Source organism: Sminthopsis crassicaudata, chromosome 5 (genome assembly GCF_048593235.1).
Source record: "Sminthopsis crassicaudata isolate SCR6 chromosome 5, ASM4859323v1, whole genome shotgun sequence".
Taxonomy (NCBI): Eukaryota; Metazoa; Chordata; class Mammalia; order Dasyuromorphia; family Dasyuridae; genus Sminthopsis; species Sminthopsis crassicaudata.
The window spans coordinates 279326509-279346641 of NC_133621.1; the positions used below are offsets into that span (position 1 = coordinate 279326509).

General features: G+C 34.9%; 1 protein-coding gene across 4 annotated transcripts in view; it reads left to right on the top strand.

The window, feature by feature from the left end:
* Nucleotides 1–20133, top strand: part of CRADD (CARD and death domain containing adaptor protein) — a 243312-nt gene that overhangs the window by 19489 nt on the left and 203690 nt on the right. Inside the window, exon 3 of one of the 4 annotated variants that reach the window (XM_074271213.1) lies at nucleotides 4663–4977. The exons of the other annotated variants lie outside the window; for them this stretch is intronic. Within the exon in view, the coding sequence (XP_074127314.1) occupies nucleotides 4663–4964 (302 nt within the window). The 3' untranslated portion in view covers nucleotides 4965–4977. The remainder of the gene's footprint in view (nucleotides 1–4662; nucleotides 4978–20133) is intronic. 4 annotated transcript variants of the gene reach the window in all.

Here is a 20133-nt window from a genome sequence, read left to right on the forward strand (position 1 = left end):
CCACCCAAAAATATGGTTGTACAGAGAAAGTTGATTTAAAAATCACTGCATGTCTGTAGCAAGTTGCTTCCTAGGGTTTGAGATTTAGTTTTATTTTTAATGATATTTTTTCCTGTACTTTCTAATTATCTACTTGAAAAACTATCAATGGCTTATAGTGGGAAGGCATCAGACTGGTATATAAGCCTTTGGCATCTCTCATCATTTGATCCCAAACTATATTTTTCAGGATAGTGTTTGCTGCCCTTTGAGCCTACTTTGGGGCAGCTAGGTGGTATAGTGGATAGACTACTAGGCTAGGAATCAGGAAGAATTATCTTCCTGTATTCACAGCGCAGTTAATTACTAGCTGTGTAATCCTGGGCAAGTCATTTAACTCTGCTTCAGTTTCCTCATCTGTAAAATGATTTGGAGACAGAAATGGCAAACTACTCCAGTGTCTGTGCCAAGAAACCCTATGTGGTGTCATGAAGAACTAGTTGGACATGACTTAACTAACTTAACAATAAGTGCCTACTTTGGCACTATGTTTTCCAAGTATAACTTAGTTTGGAGAATTTTGTTAGGTTTTTAATAGAATTACTCTAGTTAGTTCTCCAAATGGATGTTGTCTACTATGATGATTAATTAGTTTCCTATTTTTGAAGAGAACCCAAATTTTTGAAGTTCAGTTTTATTTCCTCCTCCAGCTGCTATCCTCTCCTAAATGGCTAGCATTTATTTTGCATATATATTTTTACATAAACATATTAATATAAGCTCTTCAAAAGCAGAGATGCCTTTGTCTTTGTATTTCCAGTGCTTGGCCCCTAACAGTTGGACAATGCTTGATACATATTGTTTGATTAATTAATCATTAGAACTTTAAAATTCCCAATTTTTTCTATATCCTTTTGCAGTGTGTTTTCTAGACCCCACGTTGGGATGCCAAAATGTACCATCTGGACTAGCTTTCTGGAGGATCTTGGGACCAACCCAAGTCTTTAGTCTTAGAGGAAGAGTGTTGAAGCAAGGACCCATGTAATGGTCAAATATGGAGTCCTTTTATTTCAAGTTATTATTCAGTTATTCATTGAATCTTTATTAAAATTTTCCACAAATTTCCATGGGAAAAATTAATGTGGTGACCCTGAGAATTCTTGTAATTCATATGTGTAAGATATAAAATTTTCAATCAGAAATATCATGGTGGAGGTGGAGTGGGGGAAAGGAATTTAAGAATCTTTTTTGCTGAAGAGAATGCAAGGAACCAAAAATAAGGATGTTTTCAAACATAGAAAGATTTTTATGAGTTGATGCAAAGTAAAATGTACTATGTACATTAATAATAGCATAATAGCAATATTGTAAGATGATCGGCTGTGAATGACTTAGCTATTCTCGGCTATATAATAATGTAAGGTAAGTCTGAAGGGCATATGATGAAAAATGCTATTCATCACTAGCCAAAGAACTATTGGTGTCTGAATAGACTGAAGTGTATTTTTTGTTGGCTTTCTTTATTTTTCTTGAGAGTTTTTTTAAGGTATATATTTTCTTTACAACATAACTTATGAAAATCTTTTGCTTGATTACACATGTATAATCTATATATTAGATTGCATTCATTCTTAATTGGGGACAATGGGTAGGGAGGAAGGAAGAGAATCTGGAACTCAGTTTTAAAAACACATGTTTAAAATTGCTTTTACATATAACTGGGGAAAAATAAAATACTAAATTAAAAAAGGGGAAAAAAAGATGTTTTCAATTTATATAGTACATCATCAATTCCAGGCTATACTCATTTCTATTGGAAAGTCAGTTGGTAATAACCTATTAGGCAATTTTCACCAGTTTTAGCTTGATTTGAAATAGAATTCAAGACCATAGTCTTCTTGGTAATACCTTTCCATGTTACCTTTGACAAACCTTTTAAACTTTTGTTAAGTGTGGATGAAATTTACGCTTATCTATGGAACAGAATTTAAAAACCTAATGTCTAGAAATCATAATATAACAGTCAGAAATAAGTTTCTTTTGGCAATGGCTATAGTACTGGGCTAAGAGTTGGGAAGACCTGAGTTCAAATCCAGCTTCAGACACTCTATAGCTGTATGACTCTGGGCAAGTCAGCCTCTATTTGTTAGTTTCCTCAACTGTAAAATGGGGACAATAATAATGCTGATCTTTCAGGGCTATGTGAATATCAAATGAAATATTTATAAAGTGCTTAGCATAGTGCCTAGAACATAATAGATACTTCTTAAATGCTTATTCCTTTCCTTCCTCCTTCTGGCACTCTTTGGCATTTAGTTGGTGCTTGAAAATATGAGGAAAATCCTAGGTCTGTGCTTGCATACATGGGAATTATATCTCTTTCTCCTTTGCTAAAGGCAATGCTCTTGATTCACTTTCAGTCATGTAGCCTGAACTGTAACCTCATCTCCCCATTTTTCTTGGTGTTTTTTTCCCTATTTTCACAAAATTGCAATATATTAATTATTGCAAATGTATTATTTGTGAGAGCAATTACAATGATTTTCATTCAGGCACCTGGAGAGTAATGGTTAGTTTTTTGTTTTGTTTTGTTTTGTTTTGTTTTGTTTTGTTTTGTTTTGTTTTGTTTTGTTTTGTTTTGTTTTTGCATTTATATCCCCACTACCTAGAATTCATAGTAGGGTGCTTAATTAAGATTTAATGATTGTTTGATTGAATGGTCAAATATTTAATAGATAAAAGAGAGTCTCAGTAATTTCTGTTTTCCTTTGGCGTGACTACCAATTTATTTCAATTAAAAACTTAAAAGTATGAGGACAGCCAGGTGGCATGGTGGATAAAGCATCAACTTTGGAGTCAGGAAGACCTGAGTTCTAATGTTGACCCAGACACTTTCTTGCTGACCCTGGGCAAGTCATTTAACCCTGATTGCCTACCACTACCACCACTCCTTGCTACAGAACAAAACAAAAACTTAAAAGTATCCACTACTTGGTAGAATAGAAACAGAATGAGCTCTGGTGTTAGGAAACATGGAGTCAAATACCTCTTGCCCACCCTTAGTTGGTGCTATAATTTGGGCAGGTCTTCCATCTCCTAGGGGACCAGCTCAGGGACAAAATGAAGACTGCAATCGTTCCCAAGTCTATGATTATCTGTGCAAGATTCTGTACCTCGGAGATACAAAGATGAAAAGAAAACAGGAAGCTTCTACTCTTCTATTTTACTGTCCATTTGAGACTGAACATTCACCTTGCCCTCAATCTGACATCACAAAATAAATCCTTATGGGATACAATAGCAGGATTTTCTGGCACCAAGATCTGTGCATGTATTAAAGCAGCTTAACTTTAAGTTCTTTGCTGTACTTGCCTGTCATTTCTCTCTCTTTCTTTTCCCCATACACACTTTGATTATAATTAAAGGAGCTCATGTGGTACTTTGGAAAGAATACTTGATCTAGAACAATACTTAGTAACTGGGTATTCTTGGGGGAGATAACTTATAACTACCTTAGGTTTCAGTTTCCTCGTCTATATAATGAGGTAGCCTCTGAATGAGATCCCTTCCAGGTAGTACCATAGATAGAACACAAGATTTAGATCCAGGAATACCCAGACACGTAGTAGCTCTGTGACCTTGGGTCAGGCACTTAACCATGGCCTTCCACAGTTTCTCCAGTTGTAAAATGGGGATAATAATGGTACCTATTTGCCAGGATTCTTGTGAGGATCAAATGAAGTAAAGAATTATAAAGCACTTAGTAACAGTGCCTTGGATCATAGCAGGTGCTTAATAAATGCTTATTCTCTATGCCTTCTTCATTTGTAAAATGAGAATAATAAAATTGCCCACCTCGAAGAGTTATCGTGAAGATCAGTTGAGTTAACATGTGTAAAACACTTTACAAAACTGTAAGTTAATTGCTGTATGAATATTAACTGTACGGTAATGCTGAGGATCCTCTGCTCTTTCCTACCCTATGTTCTGGTCCCTGAGAGGAGCTCTCCTTATGGAGTATGGAAGGATGGAGTTGATGGAATCAGGAAGAGGGAGAGTAATGGAACAAACACAGAAAATATTCAGGGTTCTTTCTACTATAATTTTTGGTGTTATGAGAAGACTGATTTTTATCTGGAACTTTGTTTATTTAATAAGTTTCTTTCCTCTCTGATTTGAATGTTTTGATTATGTCCAGATCCTAACTTTTAATGTCCTATTGCATTCCCCCCCCCTTTTTTTCTTTCAAGTGGAAAGATCATATCCCAGATACGGACAGATACAGGGATGAGATTTTAATAAAAATATTTGGTCTTGCAATTTTAATTGTTTAAAAAGGGATTGTGATAGTTGTAGCCTGTATTTTACAAGAGTTTTTTCTTCTTTTCTTTTTTCTCTTTGCCTCCCTCAGGGCCACCAAAAAGGAATGGCAGAAGTCTTTTATTGAATATTTATGGAACTGATGAAATACTGCATCTGTCGGCAGTTAATTTCAGTGCTTTCTAGGAATAGCAAACCATGTGACATATTTCTACACAGTGGGAGTGCCTCCCTCTCTCTTTTTGAAATGGACATTTAAAATACTTTTCTCCTTTATAGAGGACTTTTTTGTGTGGGGTGGAGAAGGGAAATCTGCATTTAGAGAGGGTCCCATGTTTCTGAACATTCTTTATGTTCTCATAGGTTATTCTTTGCTATGTCTGCCATGTGACACATCTTCTGCTGGGATCAAAGCACTATTCTCACAGGATGCTGGTGGAAGGGGGGAGCTGATCAGTTCAACTTCCAAAATGTGGCCCTTTCTTTGGAGAAAGTTGAGGGGCACCTCCATGCAGAAGGTGGGCCTGGGAAGTGGTTCCTTACCGAGAGGAGAACACAGAGACTTATTCCAGTCTGGTCCTAGTGTCTGGGGCTGCCTGCATGATGCAGGAAGGAAGGAAGGACTCTTTTTGGAGGTGCTGCCTTTCTGCTTTTGGTCTATGTAAAGCAAATTGTCAGGTATGTGTTCTCTCTATTCTGGACTCTGGCATTGCTTTGTCCTTTCCCACCTTCTTCCAAAATTCACTAGAGGAGAGGAGAAGGGATTTACCTTTCTTATGTCCCCTCTCCATACTTGTTAAGAGAAGCCCTTTTTATTTATATATTTTCTTGGTGAGGCAATTGGAGTTAAAGTGACTTGTCCAGGCTCACATAGTTTGTAAAACTGAGTATCTGAGGCCAGATTTGAATTTAGTATCTTCTGACTGCAGGGCCAGTGTCCTATCCAATGTGTCACCTAGCTGCCCCCAAGCCCATAAATTCTTGACCGAGGAGCCTGAAAAAATGTAATTCATTAAAGGGACCTCAGAGACCATCTAGTGAAACTCATTTATTTTACTGACGAGAAGAAAACTTAGACCCAGAGAGTTTACCTTTTTTTGTCTAAAGTTATAAGGGAGGAAGTGTCAGAGGTAGGATCTGAATCTTTGTCCTTCTAGAGTTAGGTCATTTTGGATTATAGGCTTTGAATTCCTGGATGCCATCTGCCTTTCTGTCTCCTTTTAAGATTACAGGTGAGAAAACTAGATGCCCTCAGTGTAGACAATCTATCCAGAATATGGCTAAAGACAAGGAACTGATAATGCTCAAAATCACTTGGTAAGGAGAGGCATGTGCCTGAGAGTAGACATCCTGAAAGTGGCATTTTCTAGCCTCAGGGGTTACCTTGTAGTTGCTGCTTCCAAGTTAAAGAGTTGTAGTACTGCCTCCTAAGGAGGAGATTTCCTTGGCAGAGATGGCAGAAAAATCACCATTATGGTCTCTAAACTGGATTATTGGAGCTGTGTAATGGGGGGGAGGGGGAAAGATTGGGGAGGAGAACAGGAGTGAATGAATGAGTGAATCAGGCTTTTATTAAGCGCTTACTAGGTGCATTGGCAAAAATGTACAAAGTACGAGATACAAAGCAAAATTTAGCTTCTGATTTCAGGAATTAATATTACACATTAATAGGAGAGACAGTATGCAAATAATAGTGTACACATAAATTATAGATTGGGCAAATTGGAGGTAATCCACAAAAGAAAGGCATTTATATTTTGAGGGCTCAAGAAAGACTTTTTTGGAAGATAAGATTTGTTCTGGGACTTGAAGCCAGGAAGTGAAGATGTAGAACATTTCTTGGCATGGGAGATTAAAAAAAAAAATGCATGAGATCTGCAATTAGAATGTCTTATAGGAAGGACAGCTAAGGAGGCCAAAAATCCCCAAGTATTTGGGACAGATTAATAGGTAAAAAGACTTAACTTCTTGTAATAAGCCAAACTGGGGATTAGAACCAAGATGGTGGAGAGAAGCCAGAAAGTTGCCTGAACTCTCTTTCTCCAGTTTCCCTCAGAAACAACTTAAGTCTCTTAAAATATTCTGGAATGACAAAATCCACAAAAAGACAGAGGGAAACAATTTTCCAGCCCAAGATAACTTAAAAGGATTTCAGGAAAGGTCTGTCTCACTTGTGTGTGGAGTAAGGTATGGTGAAGAACATACAGATTAAGCACATATTGATCAGAGACTGCTAGCTAACGTAAAAACAGGCCTATAGGCCCCAGTCACATGAAAATAGGGATTAACCTATCCGAGGCCGAAGAAGCTATAAATCACATTGCCAGCTGCATTCCACTGACCAAATATGACCAATCACAACCTATGGAGGGTGGAATTTTGGAGGTTCTTTGTCTGAAATGTATAAAAGTTGTGAGCATCTTCAAGGGAGTGGCTCTCTCCTGCTGTGAATCTGACTCACAGACCAGGATGGGGTCTGCTTCTCGAGATTCTAATAAATAATTCTGCTTTTCTATGGAGTGATCTCTGAGTAGTCATTTTTGGATAGTATTTTCTATCCCTCACACTTGGGTAAAAAGGGAGTACAACTCAGCTATTAGGTAGTATCTAGGTAAGCCAGTGGGAGGTTCTCAGTCACAGCACATATCAGCAACCAAGGCCCCTTGATCCTGGCTCCGCAGTCTAGTGACACAATAACCTAACTATGAAAAAATGAATTAAAAATAAAAAGGAGCTTGATTGTAGAAACAATTCAGATATCAAGGTGTCCCAGACAAATTACAAAGGACTTAGCAGCTTCTTGAAGAGCTTGGAATACTCCAGAAGGCAAAAGGAGCTTGAATATAGATAGCAAAACTATACTAATGGAGGACTCCAATCATCTCCTTTCAGAACTACATAAAAACCTCATTCACAAAAAGTGAAGGACATGAATATTAGAATTTTAGATATTTTAAAATTTTGGAAAAGTTAGATCTACTAGACTTCTGGAAAAAAATTGAACGGGGATAGAAAGGAATATATCTTTTTCTCAGTGGTGCATGGCACCTACACAAAAATTGACCATGCATTAGGGCATAAAAACGTCATGATCAAATGCAGAAAACAGAAATACTATATGAATCTTTTTCAAATCATGATGCAATAAAAATCATATGTAATAAAAGGCCATGAAAAGATATATTAAAAATTAGTCAGAAACTATAATCTAATCCTAAACAAAAAGTGAGTCAAACAACAAATCATAGAAACAACCAATAATTTACTTCATCAAGGACAATGAGACAAATATGCCAAAATATGCCAAAGCAGTACTTAGGGGAAATTTTATATTTCTAAATGCTTATATGAATAAAATAGAAGAGTAAATTAATGAATTGAGCATGCAATTTTAAAAAGCTAGAAAAAGAGCAAATTAAACCCCTCCAATTAAATATCAAATTAGAAATTCTGAAAATGAAAGGAGAGATTAATAAAATTGAAAGTAAAAAAAAACTATTGAACTAAGAAGTAAAACTAAATGCTAGTTTTATTTATGTGTGTATAAACTCAATAAATTAGATAAATCTTTGGTTAATTTGATTAAAGGAAAGAAGAAAACCAGATTGAAAAGGGTGAATTCATCATCAGTGAAGAGGAAATTAAATAATTAGGAGTTCTTTTGCCCAATTGCATACCAATAAATCTGATAATCTAAGTGAAATGGATGAATATTTGCAAAAATATAAATTGCCCAGATTAACAGAAGAGGAAATAAAATATTTAAATTACCCCATTTTAAAATAAGAACGTGAACAAGCCAACAATTAACTTCTTAGAAAAAAATCTCCAGGGCCAAATGGATTTACAAGTGAATTCTACTAAACTTAAAGCACATTTAATTCCAATACTATTTAAAGTATTTGGAAAAATACATGAAGAGTCTAAATTCCTTTTATGACACAAATATAGTGTTGATACCCAAATCAGAAAGAACCAAAATAGAGAAAGAAAATTAATTTAATTAATTTCCCTAATGAACACTGATGCAAAAAATTTAAATAAAATATTATCAAAGTGATTATAATAATTTATCATGAGTATTGTACACTATGACTAGTGTATTATATTAGAAATTCAAGGCTGGTTCTTTATTAGGAAAACTATTAGCTTAACTGACCATATTAATAACAAAAACAACAGAAATCATAAGATTATCTCAATAAATGCAGAAAAAAAATGGTGTGTGTGTTTTTTACAAAATATAGTACCCATTCCTATTAATGACTTTAGAGACTATAGAAATGAATGGAGCTTTATTTAAGATGATAATTTTGATTGTATTAAATTAAAAAGTTTTTGCACAAACAAAACTAATACAGCAAAGATTAGAAAGAAAGCAGAACGATGAGAGAAAATTTTTACAGCAAGTATTTCAGATAAAGGCTTCATTTTTCAATGTATAGAGAACTGAGTCAAATTCATAATAACATAAGACATTCCCCAATTGATAAATGGTCAAAGGATATGAACAGACAGTTTTTAGACAAAGAATTCAAAGCCATTTATAATCATACCAGAAAAAAAAAAAAGAGCTCTAAATCACTATTGATTGGAGAAATGCAAATTAAAACAACTTTTAGGTAATCACCTTATACATCAGATTGGCTAATGGGACAGAAAAGAAAATGATAAATGTTGGAGGAGATGTGTGGAAATTGGAACATTAATGCATTGATAGTAGCATTGTGAATCATTCTGAAGAGCAATTTGGAACCATGCCCAAACACCAAACAAATTGGGCATACCCTTTGATCCAGCAGTACAAATATATCCTAAAGAGGTCGTAAAAAAGGGAAAAAGGCCTACATGTACAAAAATATTTGTAGCAGCCTTTTTTTTTTTTTTTTTTTTTTTTTTTTAACAAAGAATTGGAAATCAGTGGGATGGCCATTAACCGGAGAATGGCTGAACAAATTGTAGTATAAGGATGTATTGACATGCTACTGTTCTATATAAGAAATAAAGAACAGGCAGATTTCAGAAAAACATTGAAAGACTTACATGAATTGGTGCTGAATGAAATAAGGAGAACTAGGAGAGCATTGCATCCAGTAATAGCAACACTGTTGTTCAACTATAATTGACTTAGAAAAACATTTCTAAAAACATCTAAAAACATTCTAAAAACATTTCTAAAAACATCTAAAACATTTAAAAACATTCTAAAAACATTCTAAAAAACATCTCAGAAAAACATTTCTAAAAGACTCATGATGGAAAATGCTACCCATATTCAGAGAAAAAACTGTGGTATCAGAATGCTTATGAAAGCATACTTTTTCACTTTGTTGTTGTTGGGTTTTTCTGTGGCTTTTCCTTTTTGATTTTTTTCTTCATTTATAACATGATAATGTGGAAATATGTTTACATGATTGCACATGTGTAATCTTTTTTGAGATTGCTAACTTGGAGAAGAGGGAGGAAGAAAAAATTTGAAACTCCAAATCTTATAAAAATGAATATCAAACAGTATCTTGTAAGTGAAAAAAATTCTATTTATTAAAAAAAAGAATGTTGAAAACTACTTTACATGTAATTGGAAAAAATAAAATACTATTGACAAAAAATAAATAAATTCATTCATTAAAAAAAGAAGTTCTAAACTGACAATTCCTGGAAATGTTCATGTTCTATTTATGCCTGGAACCATGGCAGAGAGAGTGGTTGCTGTGTTACCAAAATAATATTGCTGAGATTCAATAATTAAGGAACCAGGAGTTTGACACCCTAAATAGAAGGCAAGCTTTACAGAATCACTTTTGTTCACCATTTGTTGATTTTTTAAGTCACCAAGCATTTAATATGTGATTAAAATATACAAGTAAAAAATGGTAACAAGGAAGTAATTTTTGACAATGAATGGATATATAGAGATGTGAATTTTTTAATTTCATCTAAATCTTAGTCAATCACAGTTACTAATACTATTTCTGTGGACCTATAGGGCCTGAAGGAGCCAAATCCAGGCATTGTAGACTGACTCTGAGTAGCCTTAATGCTGATAAAAGTAGGGGGAAATTGGGAAAATAAGGGACAATCATTTTTATAAATAGGTTCCTGAAATGAGCAGTGATTTCATACAGGATGTCCCTGAATAAGTGAATTTCCTCCTCCCATGGAAATGCAATTCCTTTTAAACTTGCAGAGAAATCCAAGTATTTATTAATAGCCTATTATATATCTGGAACTGTGGTAGACACAACATAATATTTACATAAAATATATATACATGTATATAAAATATGAATATTCTGAAATGTAAAAATTCTGAATTCTTATAGAATATTACATCTCACTTAGAATACCTTCTACATTGACATTTGATGAGGTCTTACCTCATGATTAGTTTCTAAATGATAAAGTAATATTTGTGGTATACATTTACACTTTTGTCTAATGAGCAAAGATTTTACAAAGAATTCTCCTTTTAGGCCATCACTCTTTCCAAAAACCTCACTATGGAAAGGAAGGGGGAAGCATTTGTTAGGGTACATTATGTACAAATGAGCACTGTGCCAGAGTTCTTCTAGCGGTTCAAATTAAAAAGCGGAAAAAGTCTTGCTCTTTTATCACCCAAATGTTAGAATTAGTTCAGGGCAAAGACATTTAATGAAATAGCACAGAGAGAATAGTCACAACAGAGTCTGCTTCTCTGTTGCCTTGTGCAACCCCAGGTTATGATCTTCCACAAATATAAGCATTTAGTAAGAAAAGTAAAAAACCCAATGTGGAGGATTCAAGATGAATGTATACATGGTGAAGATATGTGACCAGAGCTGCCATGTTTTCCTCTTTATCTATATTCTTCCCTTGTTGAACTGAATTGGACAATTTGCTTTGTATACTATTTAGGAAGTGTTCTCCCTGTCGATTTTCTTTTGCTAAAATAATTCTTTATGTGATATTTGTTCCTCTTCTCATTTCCTGATAATTTTCTTTCCTTCTTCATAATTTGCACAGTACTTTATAGTTCTTATAAGCCCTTAATTCTAATCTACATTATAGTTATTATTTAGTATTGCAGATTTGTGTTCATATTACTGAATAAATGAATTCAGGGAGAAGGCTATTGAAAAGAGATTGAGTTTTGTTCTGGAGTGAAGCTTTTTATGGACCTCTGAAAGATGCAATAAAAATTAGCATTGTAGCTTTCTGTTAAGCCAAATTAGTTTTCATTAGAAATCAAAACCCTTTCCTTTTCCCCAATTTAATTTAAGTAATTACTCCTACATCTGGAAAGAGCTGTTAATAGTCTTGCTTCAGTACAAATAGTATTGTTTATGGTTTTGTTTTGCTTATTAGATTCTTTAGTTAGCTTTCATTTGACAAATTACAACCATATAAGTACAAGTATCAGTATATCTTTTTTTCTTATTTAATGGCAATCCTGGCTAGTGACCTCTTTAGTAACTTATTTCAGAAATGAACTATGCAACAGGGCAGGTAAATAGCACGTGTGATTTTATTCTAGTCTCAATGAATTGTTTCTTAGAATTTGATCTTTTGTTTTCAGTTGTTAGTTTTTCCAGCCTGCTTTCTCATCAATGATCAAATATTATACTTCTCCTGAAATTATTTAGTTAAAAGTTATCAATATTTCTCAATTTTTATAGATGAGGAAAATGAGACCCAGTCAGATTAAATGACTTGTCCAAAGGAACTGTTCCCTTATTATAAAATAAAAATAAACAAGGCATGAAACATTTCCAGATATAAGTAATGACTTCTGATTTGGCTAAAGCTTTATGACACTGTTTAGTGACTATTATTGTTAGGTAAGTATTCATTTATACCTTTGAAAGGTGATATTTATAAAAAAATTGGGGGGGGAAATTTTTTCATACTCCTAAGTGCCTTAGCTTTGGGAGGCTTTTCTTCTTCCTGTGAATTTTCTTATTTTGCAGCTTTTTTTAATGGAAAACTGATGGTGAGTAGAATGGTAGAGATCACGGCTTTGTGGAAAATTGATACTTTCTAATACTTACTCTCTTGATTTGTCCATTCTTTAAGTCATCCCTGGAGCTAGGTAATCTTATTTTTAAAGGGTCTTATATTTTAACCTTATATATTAATCTTATGTTTTAGAGGGTCAGCAATGATATCAAAAGAGGGAAGGGAAGTAAGAAAAAGAGGATGAAATGAGAAGCTTACTAACTTGCTATATGGAAAATAACTGAGATTATTATTTGGAGAAGGGATCATAGGTAGTGATGATATTAGAAAAATTTGCTTTTGAAAGAGAAGGATGCTCCAAAGGAAAGGGCCATTCGAAAACTGAGTGAATTCTGTGAGTGTCTGACATCTCAAAGGAGTACTTATCTTTATGACTGGTCATTAGTTAACAATTAGAATCTTTTTACTTCCTGATAGATTTGCACGCTGCATTTCTATTATAAGACGCATGTGTATTTTTAAAAGATGATTTCTTGCTGGGATTATGATTAAGCAGAAGGAAAGATGTATAATCTTTATGGTGCTTTTTGTCACATGCAATCTAGATTGGTGCTATAACTTTAGGACCAATGGCAATAAGGAGACTTTTCTCTGTTTACTCTTTTATTACTGAAAGTCCTCCAGGATACTTATTGTGTAGATCATAAGTCCTATAAATCAAAAGACATGGATAGGTAGAGGGTTCAACTTTGGGCTCTTATCCATCTTCACAAGTGACTATAGGAGGAGGCCCCTTGCAGTGCATTTTGTGCTGGAGAAGTTGTGATGAGCCATTTCTTTGAGCCATTTCCATGATGTTTTCAAATATTCTTGGCTAGAATCTTTGGAAAGTGCTTGGAGATGGACCAATGGGAAATGCCAGTGGTGGTTACTGCTAGCAAGGGTCACGGATAGACAGCCTCTGTTTCAGGTGCTACAGTCTTCATTTAAAGAAAAAATTAATTATTTTTAAAATTACAGATATAGATTAGAAAGATATTCAGCATAAGTTAGTATACCTAGTATATTTAGTTTATCTTCAGTGTATAATTTAATAATCCTGAACACAGAGCTAAGAGCATTTTCCCAATTGAATTTTATTCTTTTCAAAATCATAGGCCATCAATACTCTTATTAGTTTATTAAATTGGCATTGGCCCTATTCCTATTTCCCCCCTCTCACAATCACCTGATTATTAGAATACAGTATAAACTAATGGATAAAATGCTGGGCTTGGAATTTAGATGACCTGAGAGTTCTAATACTACTTCCAACATATCCTACCTTTATGATGCTGGGAAACTTACTTAACATCTCCAAGTCTCAGATTTTTTATTTGTAAAGTGAGGAGATACACTAGATGGCTTCTGAGATCCATTTCAGTTCTAATTATCCTCTTCTAAAACGTTTTTCAATCATTACTTATGAGAGGTCAGAGGCCTTAAAACCATGGGAACCCTGAAGAGAAGAACAACCCATCATCACTGCTTATTCAACACCTTTGGAATGCTAGCTTTTTATGCTACAATAAGAATTAATTCATAGTTCCTCCTCTTAAGAAGTTGACAGTCTGGTTGGGCAGAGAGGACGTACATAGAGAACTGAATGAATCTTGTAGCACCTGAAATAGAGACTGTTTACCCATGACTCTTGTTAGCAACAACCACCACTGGCATCTTCTGTTGGCCCATCACCAGGCCTGGCTGGGAGCAAAGTGCCTTGAGAATCACAGGGCTTTTTAAAGTGGGAGGCAAGTTCAAAGGATCTATAATTGAGGACTGAGTCAGTTGGGGAAGGTTTTAGGAAGGAGATGGGATTTAAGTTGGTCCATAGAAGTATGGTGGCATTTGAAAATAAGCAAAAAGAATAGGGAAGAATATTCCAATGAGGGGGAGAGGATGTAAATAGCAGTGTGGGAATGAGAAGCAATCCATCAGTGAACATTTATTAAACACTCTGCTTGGTGCTGGGGCTACAGAGATATAAATGAAAGAGGCCTCAGCCTTGAAGAGGTTTGCATTCTAGACCAGGATTTCTTAAACTTTTTCCTCTCACAGCCCCTTTTTACCTGAGAAATTTTTACACCATCCCCAGGGATACAGATATATAAAACAGATATACAAATCAAAATTTACTGATAATAAATCATAATGTTGTGATCCTTACATTTAGTTAGGTGACTACATAAGGGTCACAACCCACAGTTTTAGAAGCTTTGCTATAGAGAATAATATATAGTGTGTATTCAGAGATTGCTTGTTTAAGGAGCAGCTACATTGGCATTCTGAATTTAGGCAGGCAAATGATTTTTATCTCCATTTTTAAACTTTCATTTAAGGCCTAGGGAGTCAAGATCATTTAAACCTAAGCTAGTATTCTACAAGAGGCCTTTCCAGTTTTAGAATTCTTTGATCAGTGATTTCAAGACCATAAGAATGCAATAAAGAAATTTTTTATGGTCCAGATTTGTTGATCCTTCCAGTATGCCAGGCCAATTTTAATACCAATAAAAGAAACAACAACATTTATATGGCACTTTAACATTGATAAAGCATTTGTGTTCTCCAACTCCTACTATTTGAAGTAGATAGTTTACATTTTTTTTTTACCCATTTTACAGAAGAGGATAATTGTAGTTCAGGGAGATTGAGGGAGTTGTCCATAGCCAGGCAACTAGGCTAGATCAGAGTTAGGATTTGAAACCAGGTCTCCTGACTACAAGCATAGAGCTGTTTTCATTCTATCATATTGTTTCTAATTAGGTCTGCATTGCCATATAGTTTTTATTAGGTGTGGAATTCCCATTCATGGACTCCATGGTCCTGTAAGTCCTATTAGACACTATTTATGCAGCTGTTGCACACAGTGCTGAACCACCCCCGGAACCTTTCTTTCCATATTTCCTAGGGAGTGTGTAGTTTGGCTGCACCTCATCATTTTACGCTTTTTTTCTTTGTTTCTTTTAGTTTTGATACATTTGTAAGGGCTCTCTCTGTTCTAATTCTATACTTTGTACCAGTATAAGGCACTAATTGTCTATTCTTCAGCTCTTACTTTTGCCACATTGACTAGAAGAGTCAAAGGCAGTTTTGAACTCTTGGTTAACATCATTTCCACCACTGTTTGCTTGCATATTATCATTGGTTATAAACTGCAGCCTGCCCAACCCTACCACACATCTCTCTATTGCCTTTACTTTTGTTACTCCTAATGTTTATTATTTACTCTTTTTGGATTCTAAATATTATACAGAACGTCCCAAAAGTGTTAGTGCAGTTTTAAGCTTTAATAGCTAATTGATACACATAAATTATGTGTATATATATATATATATATATATATATATATATATATACACATATCATATATTACTAGATAATATGCTTAGATAATATATAGACAAAATTTGTTAGTGGGATATGTGTATCCCTTAGATAATATGCTTAGATATTATATAGAGGAAACTTGTTAGTGGGGATTTTGCATGTACCTACTAACCAATTATATACTTACAGTTTATTTCTCCTAGGTAAATCCTGATTTTTTTTTTTTTTTTAAAGACTGTAGGCCATGGGTGTTTAATTGGAGTCTGAAATATTTTTTAAAAATTATTTTGTCAGGGCAGGTAGATGGCACAGTGGATGGAGTAGATAAATTTTACTGGCCCTGAAATTAGGAGGACCTGAGTTCAAATGTGACCTCAGACATTTAATTCTAGCTATGTGACTCTGGGCAAGTCATCGAACCATAGTTGCTCCATCCTCCCGGGGTGTGTATGTGTGTGTGTGTGTGTGTGTGTGTGTGTGTGTGTGTGTGTGTGTGTGTCTATAAAATATATGTATATTATTATATGGTTTATATGTATTTGTATTTTTGAAACTGCATTACTTGAAACTATATTTAATTATATTTGATTTTCTTTGTAATCTTAGTACAAATTTTTCTAATTTGTATTTTTTAATTCATGCCTTTAAAAAATATGAATCTGAGAAGGTGTCCATAGGCTTTACCAGGTTGCCCAAGGGGTCTATGGCACAAATAAGGTTTAGATCATCTGTCCTAGATGTATCCATTTTTGGCTTGAGTAGTTCTTGATTCTACTACTGAAGGTTAGAGAGTGTAATTAAAAAAAAAAAAAATTAACCAACAGATGACAGAAAACCAATAGGGATTAGAGTAAGAACAGAGAGAGATAGGAAGACCTAGGCTAGGATAACAGTTGCAGGAGTAAGAATTGCAAAGACAATAAGCATTTAGGAGGAAGCTGAGTCAACTAAATGTGATACAGAGAGAGGATTAAAAAACAAAACAAAACAAACTCATTACCATAAGTTAGAGAACTGAGCTGGAAGGGACCTTAGAGTGATTGAATCTAACTTCCTGATTTTATTGATGAAGTAAAAAGCCCAGGAATGCTAAAGGACTTGGTGAAGTCTTGGGAGATCTTTTGGGGAGGAAGATAAGGATATTTTGTGATATTGGGTTTCAGTAAGGAGGGAGCAATGAATTATCTTACAGAAAAGGAGTGGGAATGGAGGAGGAACCTTAGAACTGGAGAATCTTTGAAGCTCATAATTTAAGGGTGTTTATGATCTCAGAGGTGATATTTATTCTTTTTAACAGAAAACTAATATCATTAGCAAGTTGTAACATCTTTCAGCTGAGCCCAGGTTTGACACCATCTTGCTTCTATTTCACTGGAGCCATGTATTGGCAGGAATTGGGCATAAGGATGCTGGCTGACTGAGAATTTTAAAGTTTTCAGATGCTCAAGTTTCCAAGAGTGACTTAATTATTTTGGCTAAATCCCAACTTGGGCAATTTACTTTTTTTTTTTTTTTTTTTTTTTTCCTAGAGTCCTATCCCTGGGATACTTTCCCCTGACTAGTTATGATGTGATCTGACAAAAGAAGAAAGGGTGACAGTTGTAGATCATTGCATTAAACCCTTCATGGAGCCATATATATATATATATATATATATATATATATATATATATATATATGAATATCAGGTACTTATTTCATAAAGATGAAAGGCTCTGCAATCCATGGAGCCATTAGGTATTGAATTCTGTGAGATTGCAGTAAAACCCTTAGCATCATGTTTGGCTTCTTAGAACTAAGGAACAAACTTGAGAAGGAGAAGGGGGCCAATATATGCTTTCAGGGATTCATCCTATGATAGCATCCTGATTTTGGTGACCCATTTAGGGCATCTTCATTGGAGCAGTTTGGAAAAAAGGAAGTAAGATAATTGTGACAGTAACCTCTAGTGCAAGTACACCACTAAAAATGCATCCTTCGTGGTGGGAAGGACAGATTCCACTACATTTGAAAATGGGTATGTGATTCTACCACTTATATTTTTGGTTTTAAATTAGAGGAGGGAGTGGACATGGGCTAGTTTGGGTAATTGAAGGTGAATTAAAGGTTTAAATGTACACAAAAGACTTTGAGGAAAGGCATTTTTCATTTTAAGACTGTTGATAAATTCCCAAGAAAGAGGGCAAGCCTATTCAGTAAAAAGAAAGAAGACACCAATTTGGGCAGACACTGAATGAGACTTATTCTACTGCTGGGAAGAATTCTTAGCAAATCCATAGCTTGTATACTTATTTATTTTTTCCTCCAAGCTAGTTTTTTTTCCTTCCAATAATAGCTTTTAACTTAATTGCAGCTACTAATAAATGAAAATATTTTTGGATGTTACAAATGTGTTTGAATTTCCTTAAGACCTACCTTTAAGTCTGTCTAGGAAGCTGATTAAACTTAAATGTATGAGAACTTCTGATCAAGCCATTGGCAGATTATTTTTGGTCCATGATTTCATTGATATAGGGGATCTCCATTGGGGAGTTCTCCCTCTACCAACAGACAATTGTATTTGCTCTACAATTTGTAATCTTGTTCTTTGTTCTCTAAGAGGACCATGACATCAAGGAAGTGATGCCATGCCATGCAAATGAATTGGATTTGAGGGAGGGAGGACTATATAAGATCACCTGCCCTCACTTTCCCATCCAGAGCCATCTGGGTCCAGTGACAAGATATAGATCAAGATGTCTAGAGATGGCCCTGGAAGAATTAGGAGACATTAGTCTTTTTAAGTTAAGGTTTTCAACAAATCTCAATTTGACAATCTTAACCTGATAACATCTCTGCTGAAATCAAACTCAAGTTCTTTGTCAAAAACAACTGGTGGAACAATGGACAGAGTAATGGATCCAGAGTCAGGAAGCCCTGAGTTTAAATGTGATCTCAGACATTTACTACCTGTATGATCCTGGACAAATCATTTATCTCTGCTTGCTTCAGATTCCTGATAAAAAGCTAATAAAAACACCTTCTACTCAGTGTTATGAGAATCAAATGAAATAATATTTGCAAAGTGTTTTGTCAGACTTAAACTGCTATCTTAAAGTCAGCATAAGAGGGGCAGGTAGATGGCTCAGTATATAGAGCATCATCTCTCAGGAGAACTTCAATTCAAATGTGGTCTCAGAGACTTAACACTTACTAGATGTATAATCCTGGGCAAGTCACTTAACCCCAGTTGCCTCAGTAAAAATAAATAAAATTTTTAAAAAGAATAAGAATAAGAATAATTTCTGAATAAATACTTTTTTTTCTCCAGTCTTAGGATTTCATATATCAGCACCAACTAAAAACAAAAACAAAAATAAACCCTTAGTTGTCTTAAGTGACTTGCCCAGAGTCACACAGCTGGTAAGTATTGGAGGTGGGACAAAAATCTAAGATTTTTTGACTGCAAGGTCAATTTTCTGTCTCCTACACCACATTCCCTCCTTTTGGCAGAATCAAATATGCAAATAAATACTTGATTGTAATGGATTCTCTTCTCTCTTTTGCTGCCTCTCTGCTTTCTTTCCTATCATTTCTTAATATGGGCATTGTAAGGTTTTGTTCCATTCTTCTTTTCTCCCTATTTTCTCCTTGGGAAATTTCATTTACCTCCATGGCTTCAACTGTCATGGCTATAGACCTGACATCTATTCTGAGTTCTAGATGGAGCTTTAGCTGCCTTCTGAACCTTTCCCTTTATCCGGATGACCCATCTGTTTTATGTGTTGGGAAATCCCTCTGTTGAATTTTTTATGGACCCTTTATAACTTAAATGTTCACTCTTTCATGGAGCCTTTGCTGGTCCTCCATGGGCAGCCTCTTTATCCTCCAGGTTTCAGATGCCACTGTATTTTATAGTACATTTATCATCTAACATTCTGGATAATAGTCATCTGTGTCTGTGTCTGGATTTTCAGTTTCATGACATCAGGAATAGATGTTTTATCTAAACTTGGCATCTTCTACAGTGTTTGACTCAATGCTGTGGGCACTCTGTGGTTAACTTAGTGTATGTTTGTTGAATGGATGACAATCATAATGCAAATAAGAGGTTGCTTCCCTGTTGGTATATCTTCTATGTACACTATTGTTTGCATATCATGTCAGCTCCTCCACTAGAAGGTGAGCTTCTTGATGACATAGATCATATTTTTACTTTTCTTTGTATTCCCAGCACTGAGCACAGTGCCTGGGACATAGTTAGTGATAACTAAATATGGGTTGATTGACCTAATTTAGGTCATTTTTCTTCTTCCTATGAATGATGGTTTGTTGGAATGCTGTCATTCATCACAGGGAATAACAGTAAATTTGTGAATTGGGACTAAAAAAATAAGCAGACAGTAGAACAGCATTTAGAACATAGTGGAGAGATGAATAGTTGCTGCATGTGACATGGAGTGAGGGTGGCATGAATGGGAAGAATACTTGCTCAGTAGGAAGAGTACACTTTTGGCATCTAACCAACTAATATATGTCTTTCTTCCAATAGAG